General features: G+C 37.6%; 1 protein-coding gene across 2 annotated transcripts in view; it reads left to right on the forward strand.

Moving 5' to 3' along the window:
- DPYD (dihydropyrimidine dehydrogenase) overlaps positions 1 to 18,072 on the forward strand; it is a 798,492-nt gene that overhangs the window by 530,360 nt on the left and 250,060 nt on the right. The window contains exons 16-17 of one of the 2 annotated variants that reach the window (XM_073896265.1): positions 1,240 to 1,323; positions 2,409 to 3,283. In XM_073896265.1, the coding sequence (XP_073752366.1) occupies positions 1,240 to 1,323; positions 2,409 to 2,465 (141 nt within the window). In that variant the 3' untranslated portion in view covers positions 2,466 to 3,283. Of the gene's footprint in view, positions 1 to 1,239; positions 1,324 to 2,408; positions 3,284 to 18,072 lie in introns of those variants that run through there. The other variant, XM_025872261.2, reaches the window with a different exon arrangement.

Consider the following 18,072-nt stretch of genomic DNA (forward strand, 5'->3'; position numbering starts at 1 on the left):
AAAACAGTGAACCCTTGAAGAAACAGCTGTTGGCCTAAAGACAGGTCTATGATACACTTAGAAAGTAGTGAACTCTATTTTTAAGCCTTTGCGTGATGTGACAGACATGTTTAATGTTACGGAAATGGACTCAAGCCTCTAGTTGACCTTACTAAAAAGAAATTGTGGCATTGGAGAAATTCTAGAAGTTAGGTAAAATAATATACAAACTTGAATCATTTATAGTTTATCCCCCATCCCTCTGGTTACCATATTAAAAAGTGTTTTGCTGGGCGCCTGGGTGGCTCAGTTGGTTAAGCGACTGCCTTCGGCTCAGGTCATGATCCCGAAGTCCCGGGATCGAGTCCCACATCGGGCTCCCTGCTCAGCAGGGAGTCTGCTTTTCCCTCTGACCCTCTTCCCTCTCATGCTCTCTGTCTCTCATTCTCTCTCTCTCAAATAAATAAAATCTTTAAAAAAAAAAGTGTTTTGCTTGTTCTTAAAAGAGTTTTTCACAGGAGACTGGTCAAGAATTCTGATTCTTCACGTAGTCTAAGAAGACTTCGAGTGAACAATTGTGTTCATTTTCGCAGGATCCATTTGTGTATTAATGAATTAATGAGCTAAATTAGAAGGAATCCTATTTAATTATTACAGACAAAATTATTTACACTTCATGTTTCTTATCATGGACTTATTTTCAGTGCAACACAATTGATTCTTAGTTAAAAAATGTTTTAAATTTTGCTTGTATGCATTCCAGGTAGCCAACTACATTTTTCTTTGCACTACAACTTCCAATACCAATTATCCAGAATTAGTAAGATTTGTATCTATAAAAACAGAAGCTGTGTAGGGAAGACTAAATGTGACGTCAAACAGATCTGGGTTAAAATCTGTGCTGTGTCACTTAACATACCAGGTTTGTCACGAACTCCCTTGGGCTTCGGTTTCCTTGTCTGCAAAATCGGTGTCCTACTAATCCAAGGACTGTGAGAATCAGAGATAACAAATACAAAGCACAGAGAGCAGTGAGTGTCCTCTTACAAGCACCGAAGGAATATTTGCTGTTGTATCATTGTTGTTACAGATAACTCTCATTTGAGAGTCGGAATACACCTCACAAGTTAGCTATCAGGCAGAAAATGGAAGAGTTTAAATTTGACATATGTGACCTATGTTGAATTACCAATGGTGAAAGTGTATCGAGACACAAATAAAGCTTTGCCTTTTCTTGCATGTTCCTTCCACGTTGTCAAGGCTTCTGGAGCAGATGCCCTGGAGTTAAATTTATCATGTCCACATGGCATGGGAGAAAGAGGAATGGGCCTGGCCTGCGGGCAGGTAAGGACCTCAACAGCTGCCATCACGTATTTCTGGGGGGACAAGAACAGGCCCCTGTATGGATAGTAACTCTACCTTAGGAAAGGAGATGTATGGATCAGGTGACTGGCTTGAGACTTCCAGGTCTGCATTGTTTAAATATTTAGTGCTTAAAAAGTGGAAAATGAGGGAAACTGAAATTACAGCAACTGTTTAGTTTTATTGAGGAAAATACCACATTATGTGCTTGACAGGAAGTAATATCATAACAAATAGTTTTTAAAAGCACTGAAGCAGAATTAGCTGATTTCAAATGCAATGTTCTTTATTCATTCCTGATGCTGATCCAGTTTCCCTGGAGCAATATACTGTACAAAATGCATTGTTCGTAGTGATTTTGTAGTAAATGGGGCACAGCACAAATTGCATTTTACATTTTTTAGCATATGATCATTATTCCCTAACTGTGTTTTGGGAGTTGCAAAAAGACTTTGATGCTATTTTTATTTGGGGATACAATGAATGGAACCTTCATGCTAAAATACTTCAAAACCTAATGAATAAAATGTGGAAATATATGTTAATATGTAGAAAATACTACATCTTTATGTAACTAGATACAGTGTTGTATGTTAAGGAGCAATGTAAAAGCTTCATGCTAAAAAGGTGAGTGTTTTGCATCTAATTTGGCTTTTAAGTCCAGAGGGAAATGGTGTGAATTAAGTAATATGAAATGTTGTCATTTATGACAAATTTTCTAGTCCTGGAAATTCTACTTTTGTCTTTACGTCTGGCACAGGGCCTTGTACATAGTAGGTGCTCAATTCTTTTTTTTTTTCTTTTTTCCAAATCCTTGGATTATTTGAATTAAACTCAGAGGGCAGAGGCCCTTCATTTGGAAGGGCAAAAATTTCTGCTTCTTCAAATGAACCTAGGTTGCTATTTTCATATTAGCATTCAGGGAGGATTTTAAAGTACCTTGTAAATATTTAATTAACATTCAGAATAGATTTGTGACTTAGGAAGAAACCATTCTCATGTAGCAGCAGGAGGGGAGGGCCTAGTGAAATGTTTTTCAAGTATATCCTGTGTTCCACTCACAACAGGTTACCCAGAAGATCGTCAGTGTGATGACAGAACCAAGCCTCAGAAATACTCAATAGAGGGAAAATATCATTATATTAGATCCTGACTTCTGTGAGGCAAGGCTTGAGTGACCGTGTGTCAACATGTGTACCTTGACTGAAATGAGGAAGGCTTCTAACAGGACAGCTGGAACAGGGCCTGAGGTGGTCACTGTTCTCTCTTTATAACCTTTGCACAGTATCTGAAACTTAGACCGAAGATATTTTCTAGCTACATGGATAAAAACAGCTATGGAAACATTTAAATCTATTGACTAATGTTTTAAAGAAGGATACATTTTAATATATATTCCTTGCCACAGAAATGACAATTATTTTGAAAATGTTGCCCAAACTTGAGCTTATTTTTTAGAGTGGGCTTTGGCTCTGTGAACACATCTGAACTTAACCACTGTTAAGTGTCTTAGGGGCATCCTCTCCAGAGAATTATTTAGCTACATAAATTTTTGCACAGCCTTTGGCTGAATGAGGATACCAAGCATTAAAATTTTGCAGTTGAGTTAGTATTAAGATTTCTAAAACTCTTGGAAAACATATGTTCCAAAAACCAGGATACCTTAGACTTAAGGAAACTTGGGAACATTGCCATTTCACTTGTTAGTTATAATCTCTAAAACTAAAACCAGTTCTTATCAGCCACATTTAGAAATTTTCTTTTGGGGGTGCCTGGGTGGCTTAGTTGTTGGGCATCTGCCTTCGGCTAGGGTCATGATCCTGGGGTCTTGGGATCGAGCCCCGCATTGGGCTCCCTGCTCCGCAGGGGGGCCTGCTTCTCCCTCTCCCACTCCTCCTGCTTGTGTTCCCTCTCTCGCTGTCTCTCTCTCCACCAAAAAATAAATAAAAGCTTAAAAAAAAAGAAATTTTCTTTTGAATTATATCCTCTTTTAAATCATAGAATTGGAAAATAAAACAAATTTAATCGTTTTTGCTCCAACATATTTTAAATGATGGCTCTGCCTCAGGACACAGGAATGTTCGATATCTTAAATGGAGGGAAGGAAGAATATTAGTGCATTAAAAAAACCTTTATTGTAAATCTGACTCTTTAGAGTGGGCACAGGTATGTCTGGTGCTTATTCATCTTTTTTTCCTTTACTTCTTCTTTTTTTTTAATCTACCTCCTGTTCCCATTGCCTCTTCCTTTCTCGTTGAGGTTTGTAGTCTTGAACACTTGTAAGCTGGTGGGATGGGAAATTTGTACTCAGTGTCGGTGGACCGAGGAGCCATTCCAATTCCTCTTCCTCATTGCAGTGCGATCCTGCATTCCATCTCTTGGAAACTCCATGTGTGCCAGGCACAGTGCCGTGCACATCGCCAGAGCCTGATAAGTGTTTGCTTCATGAATGAAACAAACTGACATTAGCTCCATGCCTAGAATATTTACCTATTGGAAACACTCTCTTGTACTTTTTCCACTTCTGGTGTTTCCAGAAATCATCATAATTTTAGCCCCTTAAGAAGAGGCAGAGTATCACAGTATAGTATAATTTCCTCTCTAAGCATGTTTTTTCCTCCATTATGTCATATATTTTCTCACCAATATTTCACAAGGGAAAAATACTGCCTTTGTATCTAAGTGATTTTATATTAACCACATATGTATATATTTAAATATATATTTATATATTTAAATTCTTTATAAATGTTCCCGTAAGTGACCAAATATTGTGAAATTTTTGAACAGAGAAGGCTATAACCTCTACTCCACAATATATAGAAATCATTTATTTACAGAATTTGTAGAAATAAAGAAAATCTCAAGCTGACCTTGGGAATTTGCATTTATATTTCCTGCAAAGTGAAATGGAAAAAAAACCCCATAACTTTGATGCTCAAGTGAAGGTGAAAATATGCTCTAGCTTTAGTTGTGTACACTCTAAAGAGTCAGGAGTATATTACAACATGAAAAAAAAATTTAGTTTTCTTGTCCTCACAATAACCCTCTGAATAGGCTGAGTTTTTATCCCATTGTACAACAAGGGCAATAATAAAATAAAAACCAAACCAAACTAAAACAACAACAAAAAAAATGAAGCCTCCATGCTTCCCAGGTCACAAATCTGGTCAGCAGTTGCCAAGGCCTGAGCTTTAATTAGCATGTAAACCTGAATATAGATAGATAAATCACTGAGAACACTTCTTAATAAATTGGTATTCCAGTGTAAGCAGTAAAATATATATTATTATGAACTGAAAGTGCATACAGGACTAAGTTATCTCCAAAGTCTTTTGTAGGTCTAAATTCCCATTTCTCAAAATATATAAAAACACAAGCAAGGGGCACCTGGGTGGCTCAGTTGGTTAAGCGTCTGCCTTCGGCTCAGGTCATGATCCCCAGGGTCCTGGAATCAAGCCCTGCATCGGGCTCCCTGTTCAGCAGGAAGCCTGCTTCTCCCTCTCCCACTCCCCCTGCTTGTGCTCAATCTGTTTCTGTCTCTCTGTCAAAAAAAAAAAAAAAAAAAAAATCCTTAAACACACACACACACACACACACACACACACACGCAAACCTGAATCTACTTTGTAGATGTTGCGTCTCTCTGGAATAAGGGAGCCTCCCTGATGTCTTAACATTCAGATTTAAAGTTGTCTACGTGCAGTCTATGTGAGCCAGTTTCCTGTGCTGGCATATTACTTTATAAATATAATTATAATCAATTCTATAAAATTCAGATAAAATGGCACCTCTTTGAGGTCTTCTCCTTTTCCTAAATATAAAGTGTTCTGATGGCATTGGGTGAATACCCCTCTTTTGTCTTTGACTATTTTTAATTCCATCTTGCAGAAACTTTTAAAGTAAATTCAGACAAAAGCTAAAGAAACTCAACTTTCTGTTGTGTTTGTTTCCGAAATTATTACCAGCATTTGAAAAATAGGTAGATTTGACAGAAACATCCTCTTTCTTACTTCTCCTGAACTATGGGAAGACATGGCCACAGGTGGCCTGCATTGCCATGTAGCAGTGAGGAACTAGAGCTTTCTTGCTTTCCTATAACACTCTCTGTGGTTCGTGTAAATAGCAGCAAACGTTTGACCAAGGGTAAGTGCTTTTTCCCAAACATGGATTTGATCAGTATGTGCCTCTACAAATCAACCTTTAAATATCCAAACCAACCCTTGCCAGAATTTTTGCTTCCTTTCTAGGTTCCTGACATCTAAGAGTCTGTAAGCTGCCTTCTTTAGCCAGCAGCACCTTTAATTCTTAGACCCTCCATCAGTTACGAAAAGAAAAAATAGCTGATGGAGGTTGTAGATGGAAGGTGTGGGCTAAGATGCCTTGCCACCTTCCTTTTTTTATCTTCCACAAGGCACAGAGGAAGAGCAAGAGGCAGCATGCTCCTCAGGACTTCTCAGGTACTAGCTGTATAGTCCTCTTGAAATGGTTTTTTGCCCCCTGCCATCAGAAAATGCCAAGTTTTAAAGCTTTTTCTTATTTTTCACACAAATTGTTCACTTTTTTGTCTTGTGTCAATGATGTGACATAGTAAAGTACAGACTTCTAGAACTGAGGGTAACCTGAAAGATTTTCCAGTTTGACCCCCTTGTTTACAGGAAAGGAATCAGGAACTGGGAAGATACCTAATTTGCCGTTGCCTGAGGAAACCAACTAGCAAGCTCCATAGTCTTCCATGCCCTTGTCACTGACCCGCATCTGGCGCTCTGTTCACTATTTCCTCCGGGTCATTTGGGTGTATCCAAATCTCTGGTTAAACTGAATAAGCCAGTTCAGTGCCCTGGGAACTCCTGACTCCATACCTTTCTGCAAACTATTATTTACTCTGCCTGGAATTCATATCTTTTCAACTGTAATTATCCAAATAGAAATCACCTGTCTAATTCTATTTTAAATGACATCTAATCTATTAACTGAGTTTGTCTTACCAGTCAACCAAACTTTCCATGAGAAAGAAAAAAGAATATATTGTATGTGAACAGGTTTAAAGGTGGAAACTAGAAGCATACTCTCGTTGGACTCTCTGGTGACCTAGAGATTGAATTGCTGTCAATGAATTTGAATTTCTTCACCTGACAATTCTAAGAGGCTACAAAGATGTTATTTCCCTGGCCCTTACAGGATTCCCATTTTTTGGTAGTTTGGATGCCTTCCTTGTAGGTGTGATTACTAAAGAGTGCACACCTATTTCAGTAAGGAGGCCTTTGAATGGAAAATTCCAAAATGACAGTGTAATCGGAGGGAAGGCTACTCTAGCTTCACAGTTAAAGCAATGTCCTGAAGAAAGATGGCGGTGCCACTGTTACTACCTGATACACTTTGCTATCTCACAGCCCCTCCATTTATTTACACACATCCTCTGCATAGAATTTCTAAACACTGAAATGTTTAACTCAAACAGTCTTAACATTAATTTTATCATCAGGAAATAGATATGCAGTCCTGCTTTCATGGTGATTTAGCTAAGTAAGAGCAAACATTTCAAAGTGGTAAATCTTAAGACGTTTACTGATCTTAAATAATTATTGACTTAAATGAAGATCACCCAAACAATGCTTTGATATTTCCCTCATGATCTGTTCTGTGTCCAATTTAATTTATACAAACTCTGTATGCCTATTAAAAAAGGAGAGAGAAAGGCTTTGTTTCTGTTACAACATGCCAACATTTTTCATAAAACATTAACCACAGATTATTACTCTTACCCTTGCCAGAGAGCAGACGTCTGTCACCAGGAAGAGAATCCAAAACTGAGTGTGAGGACCACATTGCCCCAGATGTGCTAGCATTTCCCTTGGGAAATAAAACCTTCCTCCAGCAGCTGGGTTAACAGACCCCCTATCTCATATGCAATACAGGGTCCAGTGAGCAATGACCACAATCTGCCTGGATTAAGACCCCATCAGATGTTTGTGGAGGGGACAATATAAAGATATGGGTTTTAAAGCCAACACAACTGACAAGTCATAGTAGTACCTATATTTCCCAGAGGAATGAAATTCAGGAACTCAGGAGGACGAGACACCCCAAAGGCTAGAGAAAAGAATATGGGAGCCCCATCAGTGGTAAAATACAACTGAAGCCACAGTGACCTCCTTGACCTCTTTTTGGGGGGTCTAAGGGGAGGATCACTGCTGAGTTAGATTTACTTTTTGCTACTGGTCTGGTACATGCCCATCAGATGTCCTCTGTTTAAGGTTCTTGATTCCTCTCACTCCTTTTAACTCTCTAGCCCCTATAAAATACATGTGTGACAAGGTGCCACATTGTCCTGAAAGTGATGTTTAATCTTGCTCTAATTAGCTTGGCCAAATGTAACTTCGGGCTAGGGAGTTGGAACTAAGGTCTATCAATTGAATCGATAAATACGGGATAGGCTAGGTTGACTTCAAGGCTAAGTCAGCTTCAGTGGATTGAGTCCCTGAAACATCACATTCACAGGTTTGGAAATCATTATGTCGTGAAGTAACATCACTTCATGGAGAGCTATGAGAAATAACTGCATGATATAAGCTTCTGCAGAAGTGACTGAAATCTGATATTATCCGTATACATTTAACTTACCCTGTTCTCTTTTATTTTCCTTGTGGCATTATAATTTTAGAAGTGCTTTAAAATAAATTATCAACTTGTTTATGAGAAAAATTTTGTATCCCTGATCAAAAAGAAATATTTGCTTTATACTGTATTATGTTGCCCAACTTTTATTTGAGTTTAATTCTCAACCATTTGCGTAGACATGGGAGCTTGCATAAGTGGATAACTACAGGAGTTCTGTAAGAGGCATTTATATAACTGCCAATATTTTGCCATAAGCTGATTCTCTCTGAGCTTTTCAGTTTTAGTTATTAATGTTGGTTAATGATATAAAATGATTGCTTCCTTTCAAAAATTTTAAATTTTTAGCAGAAAACAATGCCATTTAAATCTAAGTGAAATATCAGTTGTAGGTCAGGGAGTATCATTGTTTATGTCTATGACAACAATCATGTGGCAGTTAAAAAACTTATATGCAGTACAAAGAGGTGGATCACTGGTGAATGGTTGCAGGAAAGACATTTTAAATGTGGGTATTTTTTTTTTAACTTGGTGTGGCTTTTATTGTACTCATCACTTGTTATAGTCCCCAAATCTAGCAGCAACAGCATTTTACAATTTTTTTTTTAATCACCCTCAGACGATCATATCCCAGTGACTTTGAGAAGCATAGCAGGGTTTTCTATATGCCTGCTGACTTATAGCATAAAGATAAACTGAAAATGTCTTTGGCCCAAAGAGAGACACAGGAGTAGGGTAGGGAGAGGCTATGATCTTATTCAGTGGTATCACGCAGTTTGCCTAGCATAATTTCACACCAAAATAACAGGCATTAGTGGTGCAGAGTAGAAACAGTGTTGGAAACCAGAATTACCTGCAATGAAGTGAAGGGTCTAGTCATGGATCCAACTAGCCTAGAATATTTGGAACAACTGGCAAACAAGACTGAGTCATTTATTAACAGGCACAAAAGACTCAGGAGTAAAGGACACTGCATATTAAGCTAAAAAAGCAAGATTGGACCAAAACCTAGTAAGCACTCAGGAGCTAAGAGATTCAGAGGCAGCCAAGTTTGCAATAAGGCAAGAGAAAGGATAATGAGTAAGACAGATCAAAGGAAGGCATAAGAGCCACCACTTTCAAGAAGACCTTAAAATTAAGGCAACTTGTGCCTCAGAGATCAAGTTTTTATACATTTCCCACTGGGGTAGAAGCAGCCTTTTAGAGTGCAATCAGTTTAAGGCTTCCAGCTGGGAGAAGGTGAGCAATGTAGGAAGGAAGCATGTGGACTTGCCTGACTACTGAAGGAAATATTGCTTCCCCCCCCCCCAAAAAAAAAGTAAGTCAAGGGAAGTAGATTTATTAAAATCATGACATTTTTACAGCCCAGGAGTATTGATTCAAGATGGAAGACTCTGGCTTTTGTTAACTATCGTTTAGCAGCCCCATTCCCAGAGAACTATCATGACCCCCCTCAGATACACATGAGGTGGTGCTTACTGATAATAACAGATTTTATACAAACATGAAGTCTGTCTTGATGTTGATTACATTGCAGAAATCTTAATGACAGTCGTGTTTTATAGCTAACTTTGTTTTTGTTCTTTCACCAAAAAATCACTTCATTAAGTAGCATTATGATTAATAAATCTACGTTGTACAAAAAAGTTTTGTTTAAGGAGATACCAATTTAAAGCACGAGTATCAATTTTAGACACTTTGAGATGTTCTGAACGTCTTTCTTTCCTCATGTTATTTGCTATTTATGTTTTCTAGTTGGAGTGTTTTCTCTCCCTACCTGTTGTTACTGGGTGTATTCAGTTTTAAAAGTCTTCATAGATCAAGTTGCAAAATCAGTTATACCTAATGTATGTTAGTGACTCATCGGAGAGTAGCATACAGATTTTTTCTCTTATTTGTGAAACTTTTGGCCGTCTATCAAATGGATGGAGATCTCTATTGCCAGTTTTTGTTTATCAATGTCTTTTTTTTCTTGACAACACCAGAAATCGTATGGCAACATAGTAGGCACATCATTCCTGTTTATCCTATAACCGTGTTTTGCTGAATGTGGGAGAACTTGGTACATGAAGGAACAATTGAATCCCTTCACTTTTAGTGTGTGTTCTCTATTCCTCTATCCCATGTTCACTCTTGATTTTCCTACATTCTGTTACCTCAGTCTCAAACTTTTAGAGAACAGCCTTTCTATTTAGGAGATACAGGTTATAGAGACCCCATAGTATTCATTGCAGTCCCAACCTCAAATACTTCTTCTGTACTTTTATTCATTTAACAAATATTTAGGATATCTACTATGTACCAAGAATTGTGTGAAAAGCTGAGAGTATAATAATGAGCAAAAACAGACATGTTTTCTGTTCTCAGGGATCCTTCCATTTAGTAGAGTAGACATATATTGGACAAATAACCCTACAAACAATAGAGTATAACTGGCATAGTAACCATGAAGTAGTGGTCCATGATACTTGAAAAGCATATAATGTGAAGTTTCTGGACTACTTGGAAGGGTCAAGGAAGGATTTAAGGAAGTGATGTTAGATCTGATACCTGAAATATTTAGAGGATTTTTAACTAAGTGAAATGATTGGGGTGGGTTAGAGCATTCCAGGCAGTGGAAATAGCATGAGCAAAAGCCCTGTGGTCGAAACAAGGCATGTTGAAGGGCAAAAGAAGAATAGGGTGCTTAGAGCACACACATGTGGCACAAGATGGTGTTGGAGAGGAAAAAATGGAGAGGAAAAAATAGACTATATAAGAGCCCATAAGTCACACCTTGTTAAGCCTTTTGATCTTGTCCCACAGCAACGGAAAATTTAAAAGGTTTGTCTGTGTGTGTGTGTGTGTACGTGTGTGCGCAAGCCTGTGCATGTGTTTGGTGGGTGGCATGGTTACAATGGTGGGGTGATATGATTGTGTTTTCATTTTGAGAGAAGAGAATTAGAAGAGCATGAGAATGGACCTAAGAAGGCTGTCTAGAATAACCTTGCAGTTGTTCATGTAAAATATAATGGTGCTATGCTGAGCACTGTGAATTGTGTAAGACTGTTGAATCACAGACCTGTACCTCTGAAACAAATAATACATTATATGTTAAAAAAAAAAAAAAGGTAGAAGGAAGGGAAAAATGAAGGGGGGGAAATCAGAGGAGGAGACGAACCATGAAAGACAATGGACTCTGAGAAACAAACTGAGGGTTCTAGAGGGGAGAGTGTGGGGGGATGGGTTAGCCTGGTGATGGGTACTAAAGAGGGCATATTCTGCGTGGAGCACTGGGTGTTATACACAAACAATGAATCATGGAACACTACATCAAAAACTAATGATGTAATGTATGGTGATTAACATAACATAATAAAATAAAAATATATATAATGGTGGTTTACAGCTTAGATTAGAGAAGTGATTGTAGAGAAAGAGAAATGGATATGCCAGAGATAGGGAATATATCCAACAGCATTTGAGAATGGGTTGGCTATGGGTTTTGAGGGAAAAACACATGGGAAGATGGTTTTTAGTTTTCTGTGGTGTGCAGATGGAGCAATTCTGGTATTATAAGCTAAGACAGCTGTATTAGCTGATGTAACTGACGGGATGAGGTTGAAGTTGACTTCGTGATTGTCAGGAAAGCAGATGATGTCCTCAGCATTCTCACTGTCTCTTACTTTCTCTTCTTTATTCCATGGTGTAGTGGATGACTCATTCTTCCCCATGACAGATAAAGCATTTTTAATCCATCTAATGACCTAGCCTCAGATAAATCTGTTGTTCCTCATCCTAGTTCCCAGGGGATCTGCACTTTTCTACCCCTAGACTATTTACTGATATCTGTGATTCTGGTATTTTCTGTATACTCTCTCTAATTCCCACTACTAAGCTCTTAGCAAAAACTTTCTTTTAAATGAATCTGTCCTTATTTTAAACAATTTAAAAACTTACCCATAAAGCATTTTGAATATTAAACATATCACGCTCTCATAGAGATGATGGATGTAGGATAAAGTGAAATACAATTTTTCCGGTATCTAATAAATAAGGAGTTATATTGAGATGGCAACAATGCAAGTATAGTTACTATGATATAGATATATCCCAAGAGAACAAATTCATAAAAGATTATAAAAATTGAGTTTGTTCACTTAGTGTGCCTTGTATTCCAAGACTTGTGCTGGCTCTTTCCACACATGAGATCCCACCCAATCCTCAATCAACTTTGAGGGGGAAAATAAAACATTCTCCATATTTACAGACAGAGGACCTGAGGCTGGAGTGACTTGCTCCACATTGAATCCCCAGGGATTAATGTTATTATGGTACATGGTAGGTTCCATAAATAATCTTTGGACAGATTAATGAAGGTTTAAATGAATGAATAATCGAATTAAGTCTTCATACGAAATGTGTTCTTTGTGTATGTGTGTGTGCCATTGGCAATGAGAAGATCCTGAGCAGAGTGGTTTATGAATATGACTCAGTATAGCAGTTCTTGTTTTTTTGTAAGTTAAGACTTATATTTCAAGTCATTTTACTTCCCTCTAAAACCAATCTCAATACATTGTTCTGATTTTTTTGTCATCTTTCCACCTCAACCATGTTAGGTGTCATGTGTCTGCTTTCTCCAGTTTGTGTCTTGAATCCATTCTAAATATGTTTATCCAGAGGTTCATACTATTTATATATACATATCATTCATAATTCCCAGTGCCCTGGACAGGAGTCTATCTCCTTTTCAAATATTCTGTCTTTGGAACTCAGTAATCTTTTGCTGTTGTTAAGAATGAGCATTTTTTACATGTTACCACAGGAATTCAGAGGATGAAAGAGATCAAAATGGCTGACTGTGTTCCTTTTGCAAACTCGCTATCCTATGTAAACAAGGATGAAAGGAGAGAGAGAAGATAAGCTGCCTCAGCCTGGCCTCCAGGAAATTAAGGACTTTATTTTCACCTGTTTCCGTGCCCACTGCCTAATGGCAAATAGTTCTAGATTATAAATGCTCCCTGCATGTCGCCTCATACGTTATTTGAGAGCAGAGATGATACCTGCCATGCTGCTTGGCAGGCTCTGTCTGATATAAGGTCTAATTACTGTAATCCTCACCACAACTCTATGATGTATTTACTATTATTGTGCCCACTTTACAGATGGGAGAACCCAGAGACAGAAGGTGTAAGTAACGTGGCAGGGTCGCACAGCAAGTAAATGCCTGCCTCCGGATTCAAATCCCGGCCTGTGGCTCAAGAGCATGTGCTCCTAGCCTTGGGCACCACTGCCTCTCCAGAAAGAAAATTCCTGGCTTTACTAAGCACAGAAATTATTGATACATATCTTAATGATGCATCTCTCTTTGAAAATAGTGCTATTTATCGCTTCTCAGCCTTTTGGCTAAGATCAAGTGAAAATAGTGCTATTTGTGGAAGTAATGAAAGCTCCTCTGTATAATGAAAAGGCCAGTTTCCTCAAAATAACTGGTAAAAAAATTTGAACGATCTTTATTTTTATGTTATTAATTTTTTTCTGCATCCAAATTCAGTTTTAAAGGGAAACCCTGAAAGTTTTTTTTTTTTTAATTTATGGACATGATTAAAACATAGTGCAATTTTACAGTCATGGATGTTAATTGTCGACGTCTGTTTTTATTTTAAGAAATCATTTTTTTCGTTGTTTAAATTTGACATCACCCCTCCCATAAAGGAGACAATCGGTGGTATCAGGCATGAAGAAACTACTCCTGCTAGTTGGTGATTACTCGGGAGCTGCTGAAGAGGGGTGAAGAATCCCCACAGAAGTGGCCAAGGGGAATTCACCCCTTCTTCGAATGGTGGAGAACACTACACAGGCAGAGCACCATCGAGCCCCATCGGTGGTCCTGCCCTTGCCTGCCATTCCACAGCCCTACCCCTGTACAAAGGGTAGCTCATTAAGCCATCCAGCGGTGGGGGAGTATTTTCATATAGCTGTTGCCCTTTCTAACAGCCCAGCAGTGAGTGACCGTAATAAATTATGTACTGCTCTGTCAGACTGTGACACAATGCACTGCCGGAACAGCGGGGGTGTTAGAAAATCCATTATTTGAAATTTTTGTTTCTTTTTCTTACTAGATTCCATGCTGTTCTTTTCCTGTCATCTTGTTCCTTTTTTTCCTATCTATTGTTTTGAGGGTTTTGTGTCTGACAGTTCTTTTCTGCTGCTGGTTTTGTCCTTTTTGTTACCTTGTTTCTGCCTTCGTGGGTCCCCCACCCCCCCCCTTGGTCTTGTGTGTTGTGAGCCTCGTTCTCCTATTCTGTCATGCAGTCATTTGCTTTACTTTTCTTTCTCTTTCTGCCTTATTGTCTCATATAATGCAGAAAAACAAATTCTCTTTTTGTCGGCATTCTTTTACATGGTGTTATGGGGTTGTCATTTTCCCTTCAGGATAGATGCACTGCACTGTATGTACTACTCGTTTTGGTTCCAAGAATCCAAAACACATGTCCAGAGGAGTGCCAAGGCTGATGGCAATAAAAAACAATCAAGGCAACCAGTAGAATAGTTTTTTTTGGAAACGGCACAGACCTATTTCTTTCCTGTAGATCAATTCACAGAATCTGTAAATTTTTGTTCCTAATTTTAGATTATTCAGTCTCTTTCTCTTTCTCCGAGTAGATCTAATCCAAAGTGGCAATTGTTTTGACACTATTTCTTGCAAATCTACCTACCTGCTATTTCCATAATTGTTTTTCCATTGATGAAACACTGCCTGAAAAGATAGCTCTGGTAGTTGGAACACCCACCGATTCAGTTAATCCACTAGGTATTAATTGAGCAACTATAATGTGTCAGGTGCTTTGGATATTGGACACCATCAGTTTTTTTCTTTTTGCATTCTTTATTTGCTCATGTCCCTTACCCCTAACTTCTTTCTGTGGACATATCACATATTGTCATTTGTCATCCTGCCTTCCCCACTTTGTCTTCCTTGACTCCTTTGGACCTAGCATTCCTCGTTTTTATGTAGATTTATTTACAAAGAACTTGTGATTTTTCTACCTAAATTCACTGCTTTGGATTAGAAAGTTCAAATCTTCTTAGCAGTGAACACCTGAGAATGTGCCAGATTCTTCAAACCCATTTTTGGGTTGCAATTAAAAAATTAATAAACAGAAATGATTACCTGACCTCTGGTGTGGCTATAGATTTTTATAATATTTGCAGTAGCTGAATTTAATTATGTCAATATGTATACTTATTAAATATCAATGAACTAAATAAACATCTGCAATTAAACTCTTCCTTTCACAGTACTTAGTTCCTTGTTCCTTTTAAATGTTTTTCTCTCTATTTGCTTTTATTTGCTCGCTTATTTTCTCATTTTGTAAACATACTATCTTGTAACCCGTTTCTCCTGAATCACCATGGATACTTGGTTTCTACCTCTGTTGTATTTTTATGTTTCCTCTATTTTTTTACTGTATTTTATTCCAGGGTTATTGCTGTTCTGACTTTTGTTGTAGTTGTTATTTGATGATTGACTGATTTTTTTTAGAGAAAGAGAGAGGGGCAGAGGCAGAGGGAGAGAGAGAGAGAATCTTAAGCAGGCTCCACTCCCAGCACAGAGCCTGACACGGGGCTTGATCTCAAGACCCTGAGATCATGACCTGAGCTGAAATCAAAGAATTAAACAGTTAACTGACTGGGCCACCCAGGGACCCTTGTAGTTGTTATTTTAAATAAGAATTGCTATGATAGCTCAAAAAAAGTTAGCTTACTGTTTTCTACTGCTTAAATGATTTCTTCTGTCTCTGTACTTGTTTCCTTTATATTTTTAATCTCTTTACCTTTCCTCAAGTCTCCAGATTTCCAACTAAGTGTTTTCATGTTTTCTTTATTCTGTAATTTCTTTTTCTCTTTTCTTGCCACTTTGAATTCTACCCCTTAACTTTTTCTATATCAGTTTTTTTCCCATTTTTTTTAAGAAACACTAGTCCCTTTAACATCACTTTGCAAATGCATGGGGATGACTTCTCTTATTTTATTTTTACTAATTGACCTTTCAGAGTAAACTCCCAAACATGTAATATAGTTCATTCTATACACCCACAGGTCAGTTGTCCTGTCAGCTTCCAGATGAAGGGAAATGCTTATGTTAGAGTCTCATATATTTCACATTTCCAATTTTTAATTATTTTCTTCTTAGTTGGGAGAAAGTAGAGGGGAGGGATAGATATAGAGAGCTATGAAATAGTTGTAAAAGGGAAAGGGAGACAATAGACTGAAAGTCAGTAAGTAAATTGGATATTTAGAACACTTGCATTCTTAAAGGATGTTACAGGGAAAATACTTTTGGTGACAGGATAGAAGATGAGAAGATCAGGAACCTCTCACAGATTTGTTCCTATGGGCCAGGGCTCTTATAGCTGATTCCCCCAAACAACCCTGGCTTTTGCATGAAGTGCATCCAGTTCACCCTGTAGAATTTCATCTGTGTCATTACTAAATGGCTCCACCTTGACAAGGGACTGTTGCTAGTTTGCATGCTTTTGACACGGTGCGCTAATTTTTAAAAATTAACAGTATTATTAAAAAAAAAATTAACAGTATTAGTCTCTTTTGAATCTGCTATTGCATTTTTATTAGCCAGATTCCACTTATGACATAAACACTTGAGTGGTAGTATTTTGAAATCAGTATACAAAACAATATGAAATAATTATGTTATATATTTTTATTTTTATTCTGATTTTGTGACCTGTAGCATCATTAATAAGTGAAGTGAAGCTCAGTTCTTCCTGGGCCTTGACTAGTCAGTGCCAATTTTAAAATACAACCTGTCATCTTTAAAAACAACCTCTCTAAAAATAAGCTATTAATTTATCGGTTAATTTATTTCACTGATCCCTCTACCCAAAGCTTTTATATAACCTTGGATTTGTCAGACAAGGTATCTGTCTACTAAAGTAGCCCAGTTTTATATATAGATGACCAAATATAAAAATGTTATGGGCAACCCACATTCCAGTATAAATTGTGAACATAAAAAGAGAGAAAGTAGATCAATTTGCAGGACTAGATTATTAAATATATATATGTGTGTGTGTGTGTGTGTGTGTGTGTCTATGGTTGTATATAGTACTAATCTTCAAATTAGGAAGCTTTTAAGTCTGGCATTTTGACTAAATCTAATGACTTGAGTATTTAATTCCTTCCTTCTCACCACCAACAGCCTAGCCAGTATTATATGGAGTTTACTTTTACTTAGTTAAAAAGGTTTCAATATCCTCATGACTTTCTTTTTCTTTGGTCACCCTCCATCATTCTTACCTCTCCCTCTCCCAGCCCTCAATATGGGTTGTTTTCAGGTCTGAGACTCCTTTCATCTCACTGAATTTTAATTTTTCTTCTCATGTATAACTTTATCTTTCTATTTCTTCAATTACATTTTTCTTCTCTTTTTGTTTACCTGGAATTTTTCTTGTTTGAATCTGCCTTATGGTTTCTGATTCTCTTAGAATCATTACTACTGTTTTTGATAAGAATTTGTAAGGTTGGCTTACATTGCTAACAACAAATAGCTCTCATTCTTTGAGACTTCATTATACGTGTTAGGTAGATTATATTATTTAATTCTCAACCAACCCTCTGCGCTACTACTAACATTATCCCTATTTTTGCAGATAAAGAAATCAAAGCATAGAAAGGTTAGGTAACTTGTTCAAAATCCTGCAGGCCGGAAATGGCCAAGCCAGGACTCAGGGTCAGAGTATCTGACTGCAAGCTTGCACCCTTTTATCATTACTTCATAGCTCCTCTTGTAAAATGATGCTGGGTTACATTAATTTGCTTTTAATCTTGATGTAAGAATGGGTGATTTCCTTACTGTATCTTTATTCATCATTATTTCTAATGAGAGCAGATTTATGACTATAGTGGGGAATGGGTACGGTGGGGGGTGTTGAATCCTATAGTGTTAACATTTTGGTCCATATTCTCCTTGCCATACCTTCTTGGGTTCCTTCTGCCCACCACCATGTGAGATTAGCTTACACATGAAAGTAATTCTTGTCCTGTCTCCACTATTAGAGTAAACATTTGCTAAGGGCAAGGTCTGTATCATCTTCTTTTCCATATCCTTCA

The sequence above is a fragment of the Callorhinus ursinus genome, unplaced genomic scaffold (genome assembly GCF_003265705.2).
Source record: "Callorhinus ursinus isolate GAN/ISIS: 27379988/994484 unplaced genomic scaffold, GSC_fseal_2.0 scaffold9, whole genome shotgun sequence".
Classification (NCBI taxonomy): Eukaryota; Metazoa; Chordata; class Mammalia; order Carnivora; family Otariidae; genus Callorhinus; species Callorhinus ursinus.